The 24871-nt window shown below is 44.6% G+C and overlaps 1 protein-coding gene across 14 annotated transcripts in view; it reads left to right on the forward strand.

The window, feature by feature from the left end:
- Positions 1-24871, forward strand: part of LOC116944118 (chromodomain-helicase-DNA-binding protein 9-like) — a 171174-nt gene that overhangs the window by 73251 nt on the left and 73052 nt on the right. For 12 of the 14 annotated variants that reach the window (XM_076068299.1, XM_076068305.1, XM_076068309.1 and 9 more), the window contains 8 exons: positions 8242-8368; positions 10220-10477; positions 12673-12741; positions 14400-14458; positions 14906-15020; positions 15969-16055; positions 18854-19006; positions 20710-20831. In XM_076068299.1, coding sequence (XP_075924414.1) covers positions 8242-8368; positions 10220-10477; positions 12673-12741; positions 14400-14458; positions 14906-15020; positions 15969-16055; positions 18854-19006; positions 20710-20831 — 990 coding nt within the window. The remainder of the gene's footprint in view (positions 1-8241; positions 8369-10219; positions 10478-12672; positions 12742-14399; positions 14459-14905; positions 15021-15968; positions 16056-18853; positions 19007-20709; positions 20832-24871) is intronic. The other 2 variants (XM_076068302.1, XM_032957552.2) reach the window with 2 other exon arrangements.

Raw genomic sequence — 24871 nt, forward strand, 5'->3', positions numbered from 1 at the left:
TAACCTAGAGTGGCCAGAGAAGTGTAACACATTTTAGAGGGGATTAAAATAAACCACTGCAAGTTATTTGCTGTTGTATACAAGCGAGAAAATAGGAGAGTTTTGTGTCTCGGTGAGACTTTCCCTGGTAAACAACGATATTAATTGTTCTTGTGATGTTACTGTTGATGCCTTAAAGCGTTTAGCTTGTTCCTGGGCTCTACCTGACCGTATATACACCGGTTTAATATTCAGCCTAACCCGGTGGCATGGTACATGACCGCCTTTGAGTGGTCTGGGATTGCTAATGATGGCCTGGAGCCACTGTGATCCACTCGCTCTTGCAATCCAGGCAAACGGTGTGCGAGAAATTTCTGCTCGCAAGAGTACGGCTTCAGTCTGCTAACCACCTCTTCCGGTACGCAAAAACCACAACCATTCGCCACTAAGTGGCGGTGATGTCACCACGGCACGTGTGCCATGCTAGGTGCACGTTTGGGGCCACGTGAAGTGTCGAAGGCCCGCTGGCAGGTCACGGAACAGACCCAGGTGCCATGGGTTTACTGAGGAACGAAACAGGAGGATTGCTGTCGCCTGATGAAGCGCGTTGTAATTACTGCCGAAACGTCGTGCTCAGATTGTACATGTGGCTTTGCTCTCCAACACACCGGTGTTTTGTACTAGTAACGAATTGGCATGTTCTGTTTACGTAACAAACCTTACTGGCTGTATCAGGTGGTGGCGGGTTTAACGAGACATTTATATATTTACGCGATCTAACCCAAAAAAACCTGTATTATGGATGACTGACTGAAATGACTGACAGATGTACCAACCGTAGATAACATTGAGGAGCTCTCAACAAACGGGAATGTTTTACATTCAAAGGCGCAACACATGGAATTAAGATTTGAATATAGCTATGCTTTTGCTTTTTAAAAGTGATACTTATGTTTTGCTATAAAAAGTCACGTGATTAGATAATTTTTTATTGAACTCTTGCAGCAAGCAGTGCATCACCCTGTATGAAACGTGACATTATGGAACTCTTTCTCAAGTCACGTATATCGGCCTCTTAATCTACACAGGGAGCACACGTGTTTTTGTCTTGCATAGAGTGCTCATGGTATGTCAGTGAAATAAAAATTATTATTTTCAAAGCTGGAATATGGGAATGTAAATATTTTTTTAATGAGTCTTCATGTGTGTGGTTATCGGTGGAAGGCTTGAGACCATAAAACTCCCTAAACATAAGAACCAGCGCTGTCCTCGAGACGGTCTCGTCCCTTCACCTGATGAAGGCCACTTGTGTTGTGACCAAAACGTCGTGAGAATTTTATTGTGTTATTTTATTTTATTAATTTATTATTTTATTCTCATTCTACGCGACTTTGCCGAAAGAACATAAGAACCCAGTTTAATCATGGGTGGATGAGACCTCGATTACACTTCAAAACTTAAAGCAGTATTGCAGCAGTGCCGACTTGATGCTCTGACACGGCTTTAGTCACCGGAGCCATCTGGCCGCCTCTTTTTGTTTTGATGATGTTGTAACAATAATGTTATCCCAATGGAGGAAAATAATGATTATGATTAAAAGCCATTCCTGTATTACGGTGCAATAATCTGCATCAAACACGATGGTGGCAATTGCCGTTTCACGTGAGTTGGCCCAAAGGGGAAACTGGAAGCCGTTGGCATCTGTCATGACTGTGTGATTCTGATGACATTGAGGCACAAAGTGACGGCGCTACCGCACCAGAGGCCACACGCTCGCACGAATTCCTCGCCGCCGTGACGTCGGCGCTGGCAGGTTGGGGCGCGGAGTGGGGGAGGGGTGGTCACGTGACCCTACGCGGTCATTAAGAGCCGTGTGTCAAGAGCTGTGCGCCCAAATGAACCCGCAGCAGCAGACGTTGCTCTCGCTCGTTAGAGGGCGAGGTCAAGTAAATGTGTACCACTGGTGCTGCTCTGGGTTGTTGTTAATGGCAGCCCAGACTGCAGAACAACGACTTAGTACTGTCGATGGAGGCCAGGTGCTCGACACGCTTCATGTTAATGCCATGTGCAGAGCCATTCCCTGCCTGTGATCTGTACAGCAAAAGCACAACTGACACAGTGCAACTTAGCTCGAAGTAATCTCCATGCCCAAAAAGAGAGAGCATAATGCGGCATCATTGGTTGTGCAGATCTCGGGGTAAAAACCCCACCGTTGTCCATTGCGGCGACTGGTTTAACCTTAGGGTTGTTGAGTTGCCGCCAAGGGGTTCTTCACCAGGTAGCAATCATTTTATGTACCATACATAAGAACGGCCCTTCGAATGAAGGCCTCTCCATCTCTTGCCAGTCATGGTAGTCATTTGACCATATTTCAGTATTGACGCTAGTCAGTGCATGGTGTCGAGATGTTAACTACCTCGCCTGGTATACAGGAGGGTCATAGGGCCAAGCATGTTCTCCCCATGGTCGCGTGGATTTTTCTCTGGTTCCTCAGCTTTTTCCCTCCACATTTAGAAACATGTTTGTATGTATGTTTAACTTTTTTTCGCACCGTACGTAGCCAACCAGCATGATAAGCCAACTTCGTTGAGTTATCGTTTGTGGCCAGGTTGCTTCTGAAAAAGAGCGATATTAGCTCGGTGGGCCTTACCTGGTAAAATAAATTAAAAAGTTTGAGTTTTGTTTGGATATCATTCTCCACTGATGTTAGCCTTGGCTGGGATTCAAGCTTATATGCTGGGTTTATAGCACAGTGTGCTAACTACTGTGCCACAGATCCATCTCATTAACTCATTTTACATATGAGATTTATTTCTAACTAGTGACAGTCCATTGAGGCACAATTCTTTTTGACAAGGGATACCTAGGATGCAGTTCAATTTATTTATTCTAGAAAACGTCACTGAGTCTCAAGAGCATTTTTCACGAGGGTCCTACTTTTGAATGTTTTGCCTTTTCCTCTTTAAGAAGTGTTCTTTGTGTGGGAGAAAACTGGCCTTTGAGATACGAATGGCCAAGGTGACCCTGGCTGGGCTCTGAACTTTTTTTTATCTCATGATAGGAATGCCTGCTGCTGAACCGTGTCCCACTCATGTGCAGTAGTTTGAGTGTCCTGGCAATGGACATTAACCCCGAATGAGTCACCTTTGTGTTGGTTCACTTGAAATGATCAGTTTATCTTGATCACCTTTTGTTGGTAGGAGAGTGGGAAGGAGTAATATTGGGCAAGAATAGAGAAAAGTGACGTCAGTTAAATGATCTGGGTTTAACGATGCATCGATTCAGCTATTAATGTTGATTATTTTAACTCACAATACGTGCATCCAATCTCGTGTAAAAGCTTTAATGTTTTTTATTTGTATATATTTTGTGTGCAATGGTTTCTCATCACCCTTGGGAGCAACTAGAGATGCTTCCATTCATCATGATGTTAACAAAACAGGAATCCATTTGTGACATGAATTGTGACCCAAGAATCAGAATAATTCATCAAAGTGCCAAGTGGGGGGGAGGGTGTGGTAGCAATCTTTTCACCCGTAGGTGATGCCAATATTTTTACAAGACACCACCGTGCCCATCCACATCCAGTCCCTCGTGCTTTCCCATAGTCCTCAGATTTGAGCACATGTAAGCTGTATAAACCGTACACCGTATTTATTTTAAATGTAATATCACCTCCACTCAAGGGGGTATCAAAACATTGTACACTAAAATAAAATGCCACAGTCACCATGGACAAAACCACATACAATAACAAAATTCAGGACCTACTTAATGATGGTAGCTATACCAAAATTAAAAGAGATTCCACCAACCGCCTCGTTACGAAAACCAACACTATCATCACTGATTCGACATCTTTGATCGAACCAACCAAGCGGTTTTCCTTAAAACCCTCTGCTGCTAGACCACCCAGATTGTATGGCTTACCAAAAATCCATAAAGAAGGGACACCCCTTCGTCCTATTGTCTCCACCAGTGGCTCACCCACCTACAAACTGGCCCGATTTCTGCCTAAGACCTTACAACCATTCACTGGTAAGACCACCCCAGCTGTACTTAACTCAGCTCACTTGGTATCGTTAATTCAGGACATCTCACTTTCTCCAGTTGATTTGCTCGTTAGTTTCGATGTGATCTCTTTGTTGACCAAAGTTTATGTGCTTGACACCATTGCAATCATTGAAGATTTGGTCCAACAAGGACTGAATGCTGATGTACTGGCCCTGGTGAGACACTGCCTCACCAACACTTACGTCACCTGGAATGGCACATTCTACAAACAAGTTGAAGGGACCGCCAATGGGTTATCCATTATCTGCAGTCGTAGCCAATATTTTCATGGAAAAATTTGAGACAGATGCCATCCAGGCATCCACTCTACGTCCATCCTTGTGGAAGAGGTACGTAGATGACACGTTCGTCATCTGGCCACATGGCCGACCAGCTCTGAACCAATTCCTAAACCACATCAATTCCATACACCTAGCCATCAAAATCACCATGGAGGTAGAAAAGGATCGCAAGTTACCATTCTTGGATCGTTTAATCGAAAAGAGACCAGATGGCTCAATGGGACACTGTCCACAGGAAAGCCACCCATACAGATGCCTACCTAAAACCTGACTCCCACCACCATCCATCCCAGAAGAATTCCCTCATCAAAACTCTACACCATAGAGCTCGATGTGTTTCCGACCGTCATCACCTAGCCAGTGAACTGGAACGCGTACACCAAGCTCTGAAGATGAATGGATATTCAGACTTCACAATCTGTAAAGCTATCACCCCAACCGTTGGGAAAGAACCATCTGAGGACCCAATCAAAACATCACCTTGCCATACATAGCAGGGGTCACTAAAATGATTTCCAAAATCATGAGCAAACACAAGATCCAGGTTCGATTTAACACCGTACATAAAATTAGTGATCTGATCCCATCTGTGAAGGATGTGATCCCTGACATGCAATACCCCGGCATCTACAAACTAAGCTGAGTCTGCGGCAGTAGTTACATTGGGGAAACTAAGCGATGTCTCCAATCGTGTTCGTGAACATAAGGCAGATCTGAAACACAGTAGGACCAATACCTCGGCCGTGGCTGATCATTGTCTTAATGTGGTGGGCTCACGCGGAGTTGATTTCTCTAAGACGAAGGTACTTTGAAATCCCACAACAAAGATTTGTTCATGAAGCCATCCACATATATAGACACAGACAATTTCAACCGAGAAGATGGGTACAATCTGAGCAATCATTGGAAGGACGTTATCAACCAGTTTAAGTCGTATTTGGCTATGATGTTCCCAACCTAACACCTTCCGATGTTAGTTGTGCTTTACGCCCATTTAAAACTTGCACTGTCACAGTCACTTCACGCGCCGACCCCTTGGTTGCGGCTCTGCGATCTTCCGTTAACATTTGTAAACAGCTCTTTGATTGGTGTAGACCTACTGCAGGTTACGGAGACCTCTCCTACATTAACATTAGCTGCCCCGCCCATCTCTAAACCATTTGTAAACAGCTCTTTGATTGGTGTAGACCTACTGCAGGTTACGGAGACCTCTCCAACATTAACATTAGCTGCCCCGCCCATCTCTAAACCATTTGTAAACAGCTCTTTGATTGGTGTAGACCTACTGCAGGTTACGGAGACCTCTCCTACATTAACATTAGCTGCCCCGCCCATCTCTAAACCATTTGTAAACAGCTCGTTGATTGGTGTAGACCTACTGCAGGTTACGGAGACCTCTCCTACATTAACATTAGCTGCCCCGCCCATCTCTAAACCATTTGTAAACAGCTCGTTGATTGGTGTAGACCTACTGCAGGTTACGGAGACCTCTCCTACATTCACATGAGCTCTAAACCTTTATAAACAGCCTGCCTCGGCAGATTTCCCCCTCTTTTTTCACCTGAAGACGATTGCTTGTGTTGCGATTGAAACGTCGTGATATTGTTATTATTTTGATTATTTTTTCTATCCACGTGGCTTTACCGAAAGACCCCCCCCCCCCAAAGAATATGCTAATCTCTCTTTAACATGCTAATTTTCACCTGGCAGCCCTTTGATTGGTGGAAAACCAACCACCGTTGGGTTAGCTATCCTCCACTTACAGTGAGGGAAAAAAATGATCACTATAATTTTAATTGTAGGTTTATTTGAACAGTGAGAGACAGAATAACAACAAAAAAATCTAGAAAAACGCATGTCAAAAATGTTATAAATTGATTTGCAATTTAATGAGGGAAATAAGTATTTGACCCCTTTGCAAAACATGACTTAGTACTTGGTGGCAAAACCCTTGTTGGCAATCACAGAGGTCAGACGTTTCTTGTAGTTGGCCACCTGGTTTGCACACATCTCAGGAGGGATTTTGTCCCACTCCTCTTTGCAGATCTTCTCCAAGTCATTAAGGTTTTGAGGCTGACGTTTAGCAACTCGAACCTTCAGCTCCCTCCACAGATTTTCTATGGGATTAAGGTCTGGAGACTGGCTAGGCCACTCCAGGACCTTAATGTGCTTCTTCTTGAGCCACTCCTTTGTTGCCTTGGCCGTGTATTTTGAGTCATTGTCATGCTGGAATACCCATCCACGACCCATTTTCAATGCCCTGGCTGAGGGAAGGAGGTTCTCACCCAAAATTTGACGGTACATGACCCCGTCCATCGTCCCTTTGATGCGGTGAAGTTGTCCTGTCCCCCAAAGCATAATGTTTACACCTCCATGTTTGACGGTGGGGATGGTGTTCTTAGGGTCATAGGCAGCATTCCTCCTCCAAACACGGCGAGTTGAGTTGATGCCAAAGAGCTCCATTTTGGTCTCATCTGACCACAACACTTTCACCCAGTTGTCCTCTGAATCATTCAGATGTTCATTGGCAAACTTCAGACGGGCATATGTATGTGCTTTCTTGAGCAGGGGGACCTTGCAGGTGCTGCAGGATTTCAGTCCTTCACGGCGTAGTGTGTTACCAATTGTTTTCTTGGTGACTATGGTCCCAGCTGCCTTGAGATCATTGACAAGATCCTTCCGTGTAGTTCTGGGCTGATTCCTCACCGTTCTCATGATCATTGCAACTCCACGAGGTGAGATCTTGCATGGAGCCCCAGGCCTAGGGAGACTGACAGTTATTTTGTGTTTCTTCCATTTGTGAATAATCGCACCAACTGTTGTCACCTTCTCACCAAGCTGCTTGGCAATGGTCTTGTAGCCCATTCCAGCCTTGTGTAGGTCTACAATCTTGTCCCTGACATCCTTGGAGAGCTCTTTGGTCTTGGCTATGGTGGAGAGTTTGGAATCTGATTGATTGATTGCTTCTGTGGACAGGTGTCTTTTTTATAGGTAACAAGCTGATATTAGGAGCACTCCCTTTAAGAGTGGGCTCCTAATCTCAGCTCGTTACTTGTATAAAAGACACCTGGGAGCCAGAAATCTTTCTGATTGAGAGGGGGTCAAATATTTATTTCCCTCATTAAAATGCAAATCAATTTATAACATTTTTGACATGCTTTTTTCTGGATTTTGTTGTTGTTATTCTGTCTTTTACTGTTCAAATAAACCTACCATTAAAATTATAGACTGATCATTTCTTTGTCAGTGGGCAAACGTACAAAATCAGCAGGGGATCAAATACTTTTTTTCCCTCGCTGTATAGTGGCACCAAAATGCAAAGGTATTGTACCTTTTTAGGTGCTGTGAATTTTTGTTAAACAAGAGTGCTTCGTTAGAGCCCTGTTTTGACCTAAACACATCATGCGTGCACACGCGTTCGGACATATTGACTGAGTGGAAATTAAGACTTGTTTCATCTTCTCTTCTAAAATCATTACAATGCCACTCTGTGCACTTCGCGTATGCTGCCGTTCAATCAAACACGTTCTTCGTTTCTGCCAGGCAAGAGGCCATTAAAATGCAACGTTCCTCTTCCAGAGGAGACTTGGGGCACAAGGCAACACTTAAATTAATCAGACACAAATGTAAATGACAGAATTTACATAAAAGCGATAAAGCCGGGGCATTAAACAAATAACGTCGGACGGCAGCTATTACGCAGTCGATTGCTGCAATAGAAATTGCTTGTGAGAGTCAGCCGTAGCGGGAGCCGAATACAGCCCTTTGTCTGTCCGCGTAGAAGCTACCTTAAATCTGTGCCTGTTTTGTTTGTCTTGTCACAAATACACGTATGTTTTTTTTCCGTATTCCGGATTGTGCGCCTTGAAAAACTGACGCCCCCCCCCCCCCGTGGCTTTGTGCGCAGGAAACTGAAGGGGTGCTCCCCGAGCAGCAAGAAGAAAGGCAAGCGGAAGAGAGACACGTCGGCCGAAAATTCCGACACGGAGCAGGCGGGCGCTTCTGGAGTAATAGACGACGACGACCTGATGCAGGTAAGCGCCCCTCACCCCCATCGTGCCCGGGCCCCCCTCCACACCATCCTAGTTAACCACCTCTGCTCCCTCACCCACACTCGATCGATGCATCACATCGGCTGCAGTCGGGGGGGGGCGGGGGTTTAGGAATCGTGAGCCCCATCTCTCCGATCTGAGTACCTTCTGTGGCCGCTGTGGATAAACAAATTGATTTATGCGTCTACAGCGCCCTGCTGCATAAGTGGAGCTTTTGTTTGGGGCTTTGGCCGTGAGGCTGCAGTTTTTCGATATTGTTCTGTAGCTGGGTGGCCCAGGATCCATGTTTGTCTTGGTTTGCTACCTGGTTCTTAGTCTCCATCATCATCGTCATAATTATCATCATTATCAACATCCATATTGAATAGGTTATCCTAAATCAGCAATTCTAAATGGTGTTTATTTTGTCATCTAAAAATAACCCTGATTTGAAACAGTGATGTCATTAACAGCATGCCGTAATCCTGCACCTTAGAGGCTTTGGACCAAATATAGTTCACTCTGTGTTAGTACAGCAAGTAGGATGTTGATTTACTGTATTGGTCTTGGCGTGTTTTCTGATCATATGAGAGGTCTTTCTCTGGGTAGACTGGTTTCATACCACATGCTAAAATATTGATTTTAGAATAAAAATTGGTAACTATCAAATACTTAATAATCGTATAAGTTATTTATCCACTAATTTTCAAGACATTTTCAGGAGTGTACTGCGCTTGGAATATTTGAACACTTTTTGAAAGACGTTTTTTATGTCGGAGCAGACCATCCTAAACTCATGCACATGACTGGATAACACTCAAAAGGTTCACACAGATGAGTTCACCCCCCTACTTCCTGTACTGCCTAATTATTTCCATCACACATTTCTATACGATTCCTCAACCCTTGCCTTCAACCTGCTGGATTACAGGCATGCGCTTGACATTGGCCATATAACCCAAAGAGGGCAATCCTGAAGAAGCCTTGTTACTCAGCTAAGGCTGTCCTAGATACCTAAACGACCAAATATTTGTGATAAAATCGCCAAGTGCAGTAGTTCACGTGAAACGAGACTAAATGACGTGCTCCGCCCCCCTCCCCCCTCCCAATGCTGTCACACGATGCAAGATTGCTTTGGCGAAGAAACACATTTCCAATTATATTTGTTTGTAAAATCGTGGACCATTATACATTTGCATCTCGACACCGTTTCAAAATAACCTGCAATTATGAAAGTGTCCTGAGGCAGGGAACACAGGGCCTTCCCCTGTGGGGTTTGTGCAGCGCGATGAAGCTGTTTCCTTGCACCGAGTTTATTTTTCATCGCTCATGTCTACCCAGCCTCGTATTTAGTCACGTTTGAATGTCATTATCCCTAAGCAGGAACAGTCTAATATCATTTGATCCCAACGAGCCTATGGTAGAAATTCCAGATTCCTATGGCACGGACCAATCTATCTGTGGAACAACTTTCGGTGACTTCCACAAAGTGGTGCTTATTTAAATTAACTCACGATTTAAGCTTGCAACCTTCAAATTGTGGGGTTTCTTCTGTGGTCAGTTGGTTTTGAACATGTGAACCCTTTGGAAAGTATGTGGTGGATGCTGCCCAACACCAGGGGATATACAGAGGAGAGAGGGGGCTTGTGGTAGCAGCTCTTGATTTCGATCCAACACAGCATTTTCCCACATCCCCGATTAACACGGTTGGCTCCGTACGGTGCAAAAGAAGTTCGACATACATATGTACTTTCCCACTCCTCACTTCACACTATGGACTTGCCAGGCAGCTTGGCGCCTCGTGTGTGTGTGTGTGTGTGCGCGTGCTCCTGTTCTCTGATGGCGGCCGCAAAGAAGCGGCGCTCCAACAGGCAGGTGAAGCGCAAGCGCTACACGGAGGACCTGGAGCTGAAGATCTCCGGCGACGAGGAAGAGGTGGACGTGACGGGAGGAGTTCCCGCAAAAGCTCCCGCTCCGGCGCACCTGCCGACTGCGGCCACCTCCTCCACCACCACTACCACCACTACCAAGAGCAGCAGCAACAGCAGCAAGAGCACCAGCAGCACCACCGCCTCGACCGCCACCCACGGGCAGGCCATTCAGTTCTTTGTGGTAAGTCTTTAGCAGCGGCGGCGGGGGAGGAGAGTGTGAGATTTTGCATGAGGTGGCAACAGCGTGCAGCTGCAGTGCAGCGAACTGGATGCAGGGTTTAGGTGGGTTACGTTAGAGATCGAACCACTGTGTGTTTGTGCGAGACTCTTGCCAAAAGGACAGTGTTGATACCTTTTGGGTGAAATATGTTGGATAGGTTTCTGAATAACTTGTCTGAAGCTCGAGGTAGGGGTTTTTTTTCCAGGGGTTTCAGCTTAATTTTCACGGTGAACATTATTTTAAGGCATTAACCAGGTCAAAATGGTGAAAGCATGTCCTATTCATGCAATGAGTGCTAGTTCTAAAGATAAGCTTTTTGAGTTCTATTTTATAAGTGATATAATATACAACAAAGCAATTCTAGATTTAAAGCTTTCGTGACTGCAAGGATCCATACTCTTTGGTTCTATTCGGTAAAGTCACGTAGGTAAAAAATAAAACAACAATAATCACGACGTTTCGGCCACAACACAAGCGGCCTTCATCAGGTGAAGGGACCAGGCTGTCTCGAGGACAGCGCTGGAGTGAAACACAGCCACGCTCAGACCGCGACCTTTAACCATTGGAAAGATGTTCTAAATCGAACCAAACATGAATCTTAATTTTCAATGGTACAGTATATTTTTCAAGTAGTGGTACCCCAAACTTTCGCAGCTCTTAAAAATTCCCTTTTCACACCATCAATAGGTAAACTCCCCCTTCCCCCCCCCCCCCGCGCCAACCGGCATGTTCACCCGCATGTACACCACCTCTACACCGTTCATCATGCTAAGTCGGCCAATCAAATGCTAATTTTTATGCTAATTCCTTTGTCAAGGCGCCTTGTTTCCTCGCACACAGCTTAAAGGTCCGCGGTCTGAGCGTGGCTGTGTTTCACTCCAGCGCTGTCCTCGAGACAGCCTGATCCCTTCACCTGATGAAGGCCGCTTGTGTTGTGGCCGAAACGTCGTGATTTTTGTTGTTTTATTTTTTACCTACGTGACTTTACCGAATAGAACCAAAGAGTATACAACAAAGCAGTTTCTTTTTCATTATTTTATAGCACTCTTCATGTAGAGGATCCCAGGGCACTTAACGGAATATAACAACAACAAAAATCCTGTCATAAAGCTGTTTTTCAATCACACGAGCACAAGCATACGTGTGTCGCGGTACTATTGCACCAGCTGTGTGTGCGCGCACATGGAGGTGTATGTGTGCACGTATGTTGAACTTCTTTCGCACCGTATGTAGCCATCGTGCTAATCGGAGGTGTGAGCGCCTGACGCCCCTGATGTTAACAGAACGACAAGTTGAGGAAGTGAGGGGGGAAATCTCTCGCCACGTTGGTTCCCTTGCACGTCATTCCCACCGGGTGTCGTGCAGTGCGTGTCTGCAAATCAATCACCGTGCAAATACAGTGCATTATTTTACTTGCAACCCTTGGCCCCAATACAGTCTTTGCACGTGAATTCTAGCTCTGGCAGTTTTGCTTCAGTGTCTAAGGGACCGATGCAGTAGAAATCTTTAAAAGAGAAAAATACAATTTCTATAACTGCAGAGCAGAGTTTGGAGATTTAAAAATAGAACACTGCCCTAAAAAACGGGAACCAAAAGTAAGCGCAAGTTTTTACAGCCGTCATCATAAACGAGTTATAGTATTCAAGAAGGGACATCTTTCTAATATTCCTTTTGTTTATTGGTGTGTATCCTGATGTCAGCGTTGTGCTCGATGGTGACTGCCTAATTTTGCTTAGATTCTTAGTGCATTAAGAATCATACTCACAGTGAGTCTAACCCTGACCCTATCCATAACAATGAGTCTAATCGGTGCACAAGTAGCGAGTCTAACCCTGGCCCTAAAAGTGAGTCTAACCCTGACCCTAGCCCTAACAGTGAGACTAACCCTGACCCTATCCCTAACGGAGTCTAACCTGGGGCACAAATATAAATTCTAATTTTGCACCTAACAGTGAGTCTAACCCTGCCACTGAGGGTTAGACCCAGTTGCATCATGTGTTGAATCCAGCCAATTGTAATCACATTTTCAGGACCTGTCGGTACCACTCTGCGTAGAACATGACTTTCCTGAGCGTATTTATTCCACATACATTGCCACGCAGTTAGCCCACGTGCACGTTTGTAATTTGAGGGCTCTCGGTCTTGGCTTCGTTCAGGAAAACCCAAGCGAAGAGGATGCTGCCATTGTGGACAAGATTCTGGCAGTGAAAATGGTGAAGAAAGAAGTAAGATTTGATGCAGACCACAATGCTTGTCGCTCTCTCCTTTCCTCTTCCTGTTCATCCATTGCACATTTTGAGTATAGTTTTGCCGCCGATTGTGATCACTGTTGCATATTGTTATCAACGCAGTACTAATGGATAGGTTGATTAATTATTGTAGCAATTAATAAATACGTATTCGTACTGTACAGTAAAATTACATGTAACTTTCCTTTTTTTACTATAATGCATGAACGTTGATATGGCGACTGTCATTGACAACTAATTTTTATTCCAACTAATAACATCTCAGTGGCGAGGAGATGTTATCTCCCTCGCCTGATACGGAGGAGGTCGTAGGTTCGAACTATACCCTGACGCCTGTATATTTGGAATTCAAGTGTCCTCTCTCCCCGTGGTTGCGTGGATTTTTCTCCAGGTCCTCCGGTTTTGCCCTCTTCCACATTTAGAAACATGCGTTTAGACAATTTGGCTGCTACTATAAAATCCCACATGATGATGGTATATGCTCCTTTGATAAGCTATCATGTGTGACCAGGTTGCCTCTGAAAAAGAGGTAATAGCTGAGTGTGCTTTACCAGATTAAGTTAAATAATTTTATAGAAAACTGACGGTCATTGAATGAATGCCCGTTAGGTACTCGCTTGGTCATTGTCGCTTGTGCAATAAAAGGTTTAAATGAGTAAGGATTGATAAGACCAATGATACGGTCAACACGGATGCAATTGGCAAATTATTTAGCACTAACACTTCCTGATGTGTCATGGAGTGCCACGAGTGTTTTTATTTGTTCCACCTCCCGGCGGTTCCTGAAATTAGCACGATTCAATCCGAGCATGTATTATTTTATTTGTGGTAAACGTAGCAGCCTCTTGTGGCTGGGGGTGTCACGTGAATGTAATATATACAAACTACAGCATTCCCTCGTTACGAACTAGCTGTCTGCGATTTTCGCTATCCCTGATTTTGGCTGTCCGCGAATCGCATCTGGTACTCGACAGGACTGCATCGGGAGAGAGAGGGAGAGAAGAAAGTGATGAGATAAAGTGATGATGTGCATTATAATTTTAGATAAGTTTACTTATAAACTATTATTTAATACTTTAATATTTATTTATTTTTTTTCTTTATGTTCATCATAACCAATTTTTTTGTGTTATTGTGATAAATCCCATGTATTTAAAATCTTAGTTATCTATTTAAGGTAATTCATTAAAAATATCAGTTTCCGCGAAATGTGCTATTCAGGAGCATCTCCTGAACGTATCCCTCTCGAATAACGAGGGAATACTGTCGACAATTGACAAACACTGATTAATACACGTGAGATTCAGCGCCGATATATCAGGAGCTTTAGAATCACAATCAATCAATCATGTTATACTGAATAAGCAATGCCCCCTTTGCACATCTCTTCAGCGGAAAAGCAAAAGAATATTTAACTGCAGCACTTCAGGCCATTAAAGTGCCGTGCTTTTAGATGCAAAAGTGTGCGAGTAGAACAGGGCAAAGTGGGGAAGTCTTTTTGATTTAAAGCTTTCGTGACTGCAGTAATTCATATTCTTAGTTCTTTCGGTAAAGTCACGTTGAAGGGAAACAATAAAGTCTTGTAAATGCAAACCTCCCATCAGTGTGCTGACTCTCAGCATGTGTTCTTTCAGGTGGTGTCTGGGCAAGGTCTGATTGATGTGGAGGAGTACTACGTCAAGTATAAAAATTAGTGAGTCTTAAATGTTCAGTTCGCACAAATAACTCGTACGAGATGAAACGATACGTGTATTGGAAGAGCCGTTTTGAGTTAATTTCACAGTGTTCGATCGCAGTCTTTCAGAAGAAATCGAGATAACAGGACTTGACATCACTTTTGAAAGAGAATAACCAAGTGGCTTGCTCGCATCATAAAACGCACACCCTCACTTTTCTGTCTTGACATCACATGTGTGGTTTATCTGTTGAGGTTATGACAATAGTTGGGGATTCCTTGTAAAAGCATAACAGCTTTCTCCGCTAGTTTTTGGGAATTTGCGTGCGCTGTGCCCTTTGCTACCTGACGTTTGCAGATAGCGTCAATATGACAGTGTAATGCAGTTGGCTTGGAGAAAAACTCTCCTCTGGTGTCTTGGTTGCGGGTGATTGATGTGAGCAAGTGATGTGAACCTTCCCTTAGCTCCTACCTGCACTGTGAGTGGGCCTCAATGCAGCAGTTGGAGAGGGACAAACGCATTCACCAGAAAATCAAACGCTTCTGGATCAAGCGAGCTCAGATGAACATATTTGCACAGGTATGTTTCATGCAGCACACACCAGTAGTACACATGTGTGTACATTCGTGCTCATTAATTTCCTTATTTTGAAGTGCATTACACAACCAACTCGTCACACGAAGCATGGCAGTTTCACAATGATCCAAACGTCTATTTTTATGGCCTAACTAAATAGCTGACTAGTCCAGCATAGTGTGTGTTCAGAAATACACACGCAAGCTTGCACGACCCTTAAAAAAAAATACATCTCCTAAAGGTTTGCATCACTTTGCTGCAATTCATTTTTTTTGATGAGCGGATGTAGAATTGTTCTCGGGTTATGATCAACATCTAAAACAAACCACAAGGACCACTCACAGCAGAATGGAACCGCACTCTCGTCTTGAGAAACAAGACAGGCTGTTTCTTGCACGCAGCTGCCGCCAAGCGCTCCGTGTTTCGCTGTACAAAATAAACAGGGTCCTGAGTTTACGTGCTCTCTAGTCTTGTGGGCATTGACCAAGGGAGAAGGCACGGCCCGAGGACACGCCCTCTCTGCTGTATATACAGGCAGGTGTTGGCTTCTGCGCAAGATGACGCGACGTACAAAATGCACCTGCCGTCCTGCCCCTTGAAGGTTCTGATTGATGATCGTAGGGACCCAACTGATACTCGAGCGCGTGCGGTCTTTTGTGTTGAACGCCGTAGCCAGGATTGCTTCACCCGATGCGATCCTGGAGTTTAAAGGGCTTCCGGTTTCAGCCTATTTTCTGCTTGTCTTCGTTCTCTCCTGCCAAAGGCAAAAGGGGAAGAGTAGCCTGGCTCTCTCTCGTATTTATCCGTCTGATGAACTGCATGTCGGTACAGTTGCTTTCCTGCCTTCTGATGAGTTGCCCGTTCCTCTAACGTCCCAGCATCCGGCTGTACAGCGGGCATGAAGGTTATTCGTTTTTACCGTTGTTGATGCTGACGTCTTCCTGTTCACAGTTGGACGAGGAAGCGTTCAACCCTGACTACGTGGAGGTGGATCGAATACTGGACGTGTCCCACTGCAGTGACCCAGACACGGGCGAGGTGCGATCAGCTCGGGCCCCCGCTCACACATTCACACTTTGTGTATTCTCATCCCGAGTTAAATTCTTTCACAATCCGTACGACGTTAGGTTCAAAGCCCAATTGGGAGTCAACTCACGCCATCAGGGACTGAAAAAATAAATAGCCATACTTTGTGGAAAATCAACAGTTGTCCTTTGGGGACACTGGCCACCCCTAAACCGCATCCGCACAAACCATGGCAGATGCGGATACCTGATGCACAAATGGAAATTAAAAACTCTCCATTGTGCAACTGTGGTCATCCAGAACAGACCGTACAACGTATAACGACACAATGCCCGATCCACAAATACGGAGGAGAAATCACAGCGATACGCTCCGCTACTGACGCGGTTATCTCCCTTGACCACCTGAATGTGAAATTGTAGTTGTTGCTCTTGCATCTACATCAGCCATACGAAATAAGAAGACGGGGACACTTGCTCCCACCATGGAAATGTAGAATTTCCAGCACTAGCGCAGGGCTATAGAAGGAGGTAAACTCCTCCCCTTTGCTCGTTTGAGCAGGCAAACACGTTGGTTTGACTTTTGAGTTCGAATTTTACGTTTTTATTTTTTCCCCTTGAATAGTTTTCGCTTGCTTTCTGGAGTCCCGTGTTGGGTACAGGTGTGTCATTGTTTTAGTCGCACGGCTCTGCACTTGTGCGTGTCCTCTTGAAGCTTTGTTTGACAAGTGCTGCTCCGTTTTCCCTCGGAGGCTCAGGCGGCAGTGTCATCGCTCCCGCATTCACCCGTGCCTCTGTTGTGAGATGAAGTGTCGCCCACTGCCGACAACCTTGCCAGGCAACAAATCATACCAGCGCTTTTTCCCTTGCCTGAAGTATGCGTGAACTGTGATTGTATCCACCTCATACCTGCAGATTCACCGCTTCGACATGGCCACGCCACGCGACCTTGGTATTGTGTTCTTGGATGGTCATGTGAGCCAATTCTGTGTTGTAAGCGGGCTAGGAGTAATGATGTTGTGTTTTAGCTCACGGTGTTGCCATCCGAGTGATGCAGATTCAATTCTGGGCCACACGCCTAATTGGCAATTGTTTTCTGAACCTTTTTCTCGACCTACCGTTGTTTGACTTGGCCTAAGACGATTGCCTGCTATAAAGCGATGAACATCAGTGCACGAAACGTAATTACAGCCAGGTGTCGTGCTGGCTCATGAACAGTGTCTGACCCAGAGATTTGGGCTGTATAAATAGTCATGAACAGCATTGGGCAATTGGTATCTGAACTTGCCTTGAGTCTCTCCTGGGCTACTTATCCTAAAATGAATACCTTGTGTGTCAGTATAATCACTGGGGACAAAAATATGATAGTGATGATGGTGATTGAACCTTTCAATTGCATGCAAATCTTCCTGTTAATTGGTGGTCATTAACAGTGCTTCACCTAAGCTGAACAAGGGGTATTTGTTGTATTTACATTTTTTTTTAAAGTCTAAAAGTATCGCCATGCTCAAATGAGTGTTGAGTGGTGCTCATCTCCGTTGGTAGCCGTGAACAATTGGTGGCTCTTCCATGCTCCTATGTTATTAACCACTTTCCCACCATCGGACTTACCACCACCGATTAAAATGGTTGGCTACGTACGGTGCGAACGAAACTCTTTGGTTCTATTCGGTAAAGTCACGTAAAAGTATAAAACAACAAAAAATAAAAAATTCACGACGTTTAGGCCACAACACAAGTGGCCTTCATCAGGTGAAGGGACCAGACTGTCTCGAGGACAGCGCTGGAGTGAACACAGCTAAGTTGTGTTCACTCCAGCGCAACGAATTTCAAGTTCAACCACTACACACCTCCACGCAAAGTTGTACATATTGCATTACCTTATAATGGCTAGGATAACATGACCCGCCCCTACTGGACATCTGTTTAAAGAGCTTCATTGCTCATCGGATTTCTCCAGGATTAATAAACCTTCTGATTCTGATATTTCTTGTCTCTCAGCAACTACATCTCAAGACACAGTATGGTATACACACAGTCAAGACAAAATCCTATTAAGATCAAGAGGTCATCACGGCCATTATTGTTGATGCCACTAAACAACATAATTGCTTTCTTTTTATGATTCACAGTTGACACTTGACCTCCATGGCCTGCCCATACAATCATTCCTTTTATCACCATCATCTGACTTGAGACCTTTCTCTCCTTGGTGTCCAATCGAAAACTAATTTCTTTAGAACTTCTTTTTTGTTTAGTCCATTGTTCTTCTCCCATACCTCCGATTAGCACGGTTGGTTACATACAGTGCGAAAGAAGTTCAACGTACGTACTCCCATGCCTGATTTGGCAACTCATCTTGGGTTTGTTTACAGTGGACATATAATGACTCATTGATTCATCAATACAAATTAAATTTTCACATTCACAAATGGATTCACCAAAACACGTGTTTAATAATGTACTTATTTACAGTTTATGCCAATACATTCTAAACACAAACTTTAGGCCAATGTTGTTGTCCTTCCCCCGCACCTCCGATTGAACAAGAAGTTCAACATACAATGGAATAAACAAGACACAGGAAATGAGACAAGATGGGCAATACATACTTGACGACTCAAATGTAACAACAACAAACCCCAGTTGATTATTTATGCAAATCGTGATCTCGAATCACAAGAGAAAGGACGGTGTGAATTATTAAATACGTTTTGCATCGTGGAGTATCAAGTTGTTTTGTTTGTTTGTGCAGTCTCTTGTAAAGTGGTCGTCTATCCGTGTGTGTGTATGTGTGTGTCCATGCCACAGCCCGTCACGTACTATCTGGTGAAGTGGTGCTCCCTGCCCTACGAGGACAGCACGTGGGAACTCAAGGAGGACATTGACCAGACGCGCATTGACGAGTTCGAAGCCCTCCGAGCTCGCAAGCACGTCTGCAAACGCGCGGTGCGTTTACCCTTCGTACGTAGAAATACACCGGCGAGATTCACATCTTGAAACACGTGGGCGATTTCATTATCTATGGGACCTTTTTTTGCCAGTATAAAAATAAGAAAATGCCTTTCTGGCACTAACACAGGATGTGTTAAGATGTGCAAACACCGAATAGACACACCTCTTGTAAGCAATCAAGTCTTCTTTAACCACACAAACCTGTGGCAAAACATACAAACGAACATGCTCTGATGATGATATATGCATTTTCTTTGATCTGTTTGGCCTGCACCAGCGACAGCCTTCTTTATGGCCTCGTTTCACCATCGGTGTCAGACCCGAGAACGCCAGAAAGGCGAACAGAACACATGCAATGCAAATATCAAAGAATTAACCCTTCTCCTTTTAAATAGCCTCTGGTTAAAACAGCTATCCAGCAACAGCTTTTCCTATGCAGTGACCCTACCACGTTCAGTGGTAATAATAATAATAGTAGTGATGCCCACATAGCACGCGTTGATCTCGCGAAAGTGACTGGCACCTTAATTTCCATCTCGGTGCTTTCTCTCACACTAACTTTCCGTCTCTCAGAAGAAGCTGAGCTTGGGGTATTTCATCTACTGTATTCTAGATTAAATACATTTTTTTCATTGTATTGTTAGACACCTGGGTATTGTGGGTTTTTTTGTTCCATGACAGTATTTTTTTTTATCCAATCCAAAGCATTTGAACTAACATGCAATGCTGTCAACGTAACATTTATTCAATCATTTTTCCGTGAGGTCCTATTGTGGGTAGGTTTGTTCTTCCATTTCAGTCTCTCAAAATTAATAGGCTTGCCTGCTCTCAAAGCTGCCGTTTCTTTTAAAACTGCTCTGTCAAGTTTTCTCAATCCCAAGCGGATGCACATTCGAGATATGATCTCAATTGCTGCAAACCAGAAAGCTCCACTTGTTGTACTACATTTGACTTTACTTTTGAAGGCATCTTCAATATGGCCACAACCTTATTTATTGTTCTCTTATTCCCAACTTTGTTTTGGATTAGTGTTTTCACATGGCTTGGGAATTTGCATTGTATTAACATGTGCTTACAAAAATGGTCCTCACTGCAGTTTCAAGCATTTTGTGGCATGAATACCCTAAAACAAATATCTACGTTAACTTAATCTTTGCATCAAAAGGTTTGCTTTGTATGTACTCCTTTTTTTTCCAAAATCTTGAGAATCCTCCAGTGGTATATTTTTTAGCAGGGACTAAGCCACGCTATGAGAGTGGCTTTCCAAGCAACCCGATTGAAAGCGGCCATATCGCTTTTGGCCGATTTTTTTTGGCGCTGGAAAAAACGCAGTGTCAGAGTGGGGTTGGACAAGCCCACACGGGTAGCACTCAAGTGTTGAAACTGCTCAGGCAGCCAACAGCTCCTGTCGACGTGCCAGCCAATAATCTGCTGGAGCATTTTCCAATGCTCCCGAAACTCTTCCCTTGATCCTGTTTGAAGCGCCTACCTCCGCGTTACCTCCGGTGCTTACGCGCAGGATGCAGTTGCGATTTGCAAGCAATCAAAGTCTGCAGGATTTCGGTTTTAGCCAGGTTAAAACCATACCATGTGTTTAAGACGGGAGGAGTGGTGATGGCAATCTGAAACCCCCATTCGCGCACTCTTGGGTTTCTCCTTGACGGACGTGAGAGGGGTTACTGATCTGTGCGCCACGTGTCTGGTAACGGCAGGAACGGCCGCCGCCAAAAGCTTGGAAGAAACTGGAGGACTCGCGGGAGTACAAGAACGGAAACCAGCTCAGGGAGTACCAGCTGGAGGGAGTAAACTGGCTGCTGTTCAACTGGTACAACAGGTGGGTGTGCTCCCTTTTTTCCTGCCAGAGAAAATCAGCGTTAAAAAAAAGAGAGCGCCGACATGAGGAACCATTCTGTTTGGATTTGAGACAGAATGGCTTATAGTTTTCAGATGTGTTTTCTCTTCATTCAAGTAGTCTGCTTTTCGCATTGCCCATTATGAAAATCATAATGGCCAAAATGATGATGAAGGCGGTGGTGGTGAAACCGAGAATTCCTATTGGGTCACGGTCTGTAGGTGGTGGTCGGTTCTGAAAATAGACTAGAAGTTAGTTCAGTTGCTGACAACAGTAACACGGTCAATGGACTCAATTTAGAACCAGGTGGGAGTCCACCGATCGTTTCTTTCACAAGGTAGGCCTGGGGTCACGCATTAGGAGAGTAATACAGTTGACCCTAATTGATAATGTGGAAATTGTTTTTAGACACCATGGCATGTTGTGTCATCAGTGTGGATGTGATAGATTTCGATTTAAAGCTTTCGTGACTGCAGGGATTCATCTTCTTGGTTCTTTCGGTAAAGTCACGTAGAATGAAAATAAAATAATACAAATTAAACATAATAAATTGAAATAAAATTCTCACCATTCATTTTATTTTATTATGTTTTATTTGTATTATTTGTATTTCCATTCTACGTGACTTTACCGAAAGAACCAAGAAGATGGATGTGATACACTTATACACTACGGTATCTCCGCTTCACAAATATGCTCGGAAATTTCATGGCATAAGGAATGGGAAGTGTCATATGAAACAATAAAAGAAACATGCAATTTAGAAAACAGTGGGCAAAAAAATAATTATCTACTTTTGCAACTTGCACAACTCTCACAGTTTGCAGAAATGCAAGAGCTCATAACTGTCAGGAATACCAAATCAGTATTCCTGTGGCCACTTTGATATTTATGCACCACTTTGGTGTTGTGCAAAGGTGCGACCAAAAACTACCAAATCTTTTCAACGTGCTGCTGTGCTCCGATGTGGAGGGGGTCCTTAATTTTTCCTGCCTTGTGAGTGCTGTATATCTCAGTTGATAATAGTGGCCCTAATCTCTTAATAGGGGGGGGAAACAAAACGAACAAATCACTGACACCCACTGGCGTGCAGTCACAGCAGGTTTACAATTTTCGTTAAAAAATGAAACAATTGTTGAAGCTGCCTTTGTCAGAGTATCACGTGAAGTGCAGCACGTTCTCCAACGAGACTGGTTGGGGGGGGGGGTGGAGGGGAGGGAGAGAGAGGGAGGGTACAGTTTACATCTCACGACAAGCGATTTTCAGGCATGTGATGTGATGGATGAGAGATGGCCACGTCTTGAGGGATCTGTCGGCGATTGCTGTGAAGCCCAGGAGGGAGCCAGTTTGTGCCGTGTGATGTGCGATGTGTGTGTTGCCTTTGGGTTGACCGTGTCCCTTTGAGGCGCTAGACATCGCTATTGTCACGAGCGGAGCCGGCAGCTGTTAACCATTCAGCAAGCAAGAACTCTTCCATTTGCTTGGCTGCTCAAGGCGGTGGGTGGCATGTTAAATTGGTGCTCGTTAAAGAATCGATTATTTCGCCTGTACAGGCTGTCTATCCCCTGAACATTTCGCTGAAATGCGTTCCCCGAGTCGCCGTCAGCTGGGGGAAAGGCTAAGTGACGAGCTGTTTAAAATTTCATTCTGCCTCATTGGGACCTCTGCAGGGTTAAGGCGTTGGAGCTCCACTACCTTATCAAACGCAATGGCTCGAAAACACTTTGAGCCTTAAGATATCAATTGGAGTCGTGCGGCGAGACTGTTTCATTCTCAGCAGCATTTTCATCCCTTGCTCTCACGGAATGGATGGTCAGCAGTGGCGTGGTAATCCTTTCACTTGCCGTAAATTTCCCTAAGCTCGCCGCCTCAACCACCTCTCTACTTGACGTGTATTATTTTATTGTTTCCCTTCTACGTTACTTTACCGAAAGAACTAAGAATGTGTATCAAACAGTCCGTGGCCTTTGCCTACGTTGAGACGTAGTGCCTCAGCTGGTCGACCGTGTGGACAATTACAGCCCCGATACAGCACATTTCCCCATGTACCTTTGTCCCTAAGCACCCACCCGGAGAGAGAGGTGGGGTGGTTTTGGGCTCATTCCAGTTGATGGCCCAGCTTGACATCTGCGATTTTAAATTTTGGCCACTGCTGGCCAGTGTGCCTTGGTCGATCGTGCCTTGGCTGAGTGGTTTCGGTTTCGTACACGCGAATCTGTAGCAAGAGCTTTGTCAGATATCGCTTCTTACCTGTGGTTCTCTCCGTCCCCGCTTGAGGTGGGAAATGATAGAATGGACCAACTGACCTTTTTGCTCATGTGTTACATGACTGCTGCATTAAACGAGAGGCTTGGAATTAGAGCACTTTGGTCTGTTGCGTTAAAACCTCTCAGCGTTTAACTGAGCAGGCAGATCTGTATTATGCATGTAATGTGATCGGTGGTGAGACATTTTCTAGTCGAGCTTATTGCATCCAAAGTCAATGATAATAGTAATATGCAATATTCATGTTTGCTCTCATGGGACGTGCGTCCTTGGCAGATAATAGGAAAACAATTATTTCTTGCAAATAGTTGAGGTGTGATCTGTGATGTTAAGACACAGTTGCATTCACAAATGCATGTGAGCAGTATAATCCTGTGGTAAATAGGAACTCGTCACAACATGTAAAGTGTGTGATACATTTTTTAAACCTAAATAGTACGTAATCATGAAAGGGAAGTAAACACAATTCACTGATAATTTTTGTTAGAGAATTAGTTGTTCGTAAATTTCTCGGCGGCGGCAGCATGTTGAGTAGGGCAGTCCAGATCTCCCTTTCCCTGGTGACAGACTCTAGCTCTTCCCGGGGGAATTGCCAGGCATTTCCAGGCCAGCAGAGTGACATAGTTTCGCCAGCGTGTCCTCGGCCGGCCCCGGGGTCTTTGCCCATTCGGACGTGCCTGGTAGAATTCCAGGGGGACTCTATCAGTAGGCATCCTTACCACGTGCCCGAAACACCTCCTGTCGATCCAGAGGATCCGGAGGATCGACAGTATCTGAGAGACAGAAAGAGGAACACGTGGATTAGAGAATACTGGCAGGTTAATGATGTCATTTAAATTGTTACGAATGGGACACGTTGCTCGCAGGGTTTAGCGCTGGCCACATCCAGTTGAACTTACCTTCTGTTCATCTCCGCTTGTGTTCGGAACTCAACAACCATTTGCGTTGCGATCGAAACGTCGTAGATTTTTGTTATTTTCTTTGAACCTATCTACGTGACTTTACCGAAAGACCCAAAGAATATCGACAGACGTAGGTTGCGATGTGTGGGGCGCGTGTGCAGAATGGAGGAGCGCGGTACTGAGACAGTCACCAGAGTGGGCACCTGCAGAGGCAGTTCTTGAGAAGACCTAACGTCAAGTGACGTTAATCATGATGCGACTGTAGTGGCAGACCTTTGTGGTCAGTTGTCAAGTGTGCATACCTGTGAACCCATACAGTTTACCCATATTCTTGCAAGGAAATTGAGTTTTCAGGTCCATACGACGTACAGCTGTTTCATTATGGGCAAAAACTATTTTTTTGTCTTTGTGTTTCTTCGTTGTGATAGGACTTCGTAGGATGACCGTTTAGATTTATAAGGGCATGGGGTAACCAATAAGGTCTGAATTGGTCTGTAATAAGGTCGGCACTGATAAGGGGTTGACAGGTTTGAGTGTGCAAAAGCTGTGAACTCTGCCAGATAGAAGGAAGCGATGGGTGAGGTGGGGTGGTGCATCAACGCCATTGCCCGGGATGGCATCTTCATCTTGATCTTGACCAAGATATATGCAGCTGATGAATTTCATACAGCGGATGTCAACTCGCTCCTCTTTATATTTCAACTTACAATTTGAAACGACACAAATATTCTATTACTGGAGCCCCAAAGCAGGTGTCTTGGTGTACAGTATTCCATCGTTATACACGAGGGATACGTTCCGGAGATGCTCGGGAATACCAAATTTTGCGTATAATGATATTGGCCCACGAAAAGC

This window comes from Petromyzon marinus, chromosome 20 (genome assembly GCF_048934315.1).
Source record: "Petromyzon marinus isolate PM22_M1 ecotype Great Lakes invasive population chromosome 20, UKy_Petmar_22M1.pri1.0, whole genome shotgun sequence".
Lineage (NCBI taxonomy): Eukaryota > Metazoa > Chordata > Hyperoartia > Petromyzontiformes > Petromyzontidae > Petromyzon > Petromyzon marinus.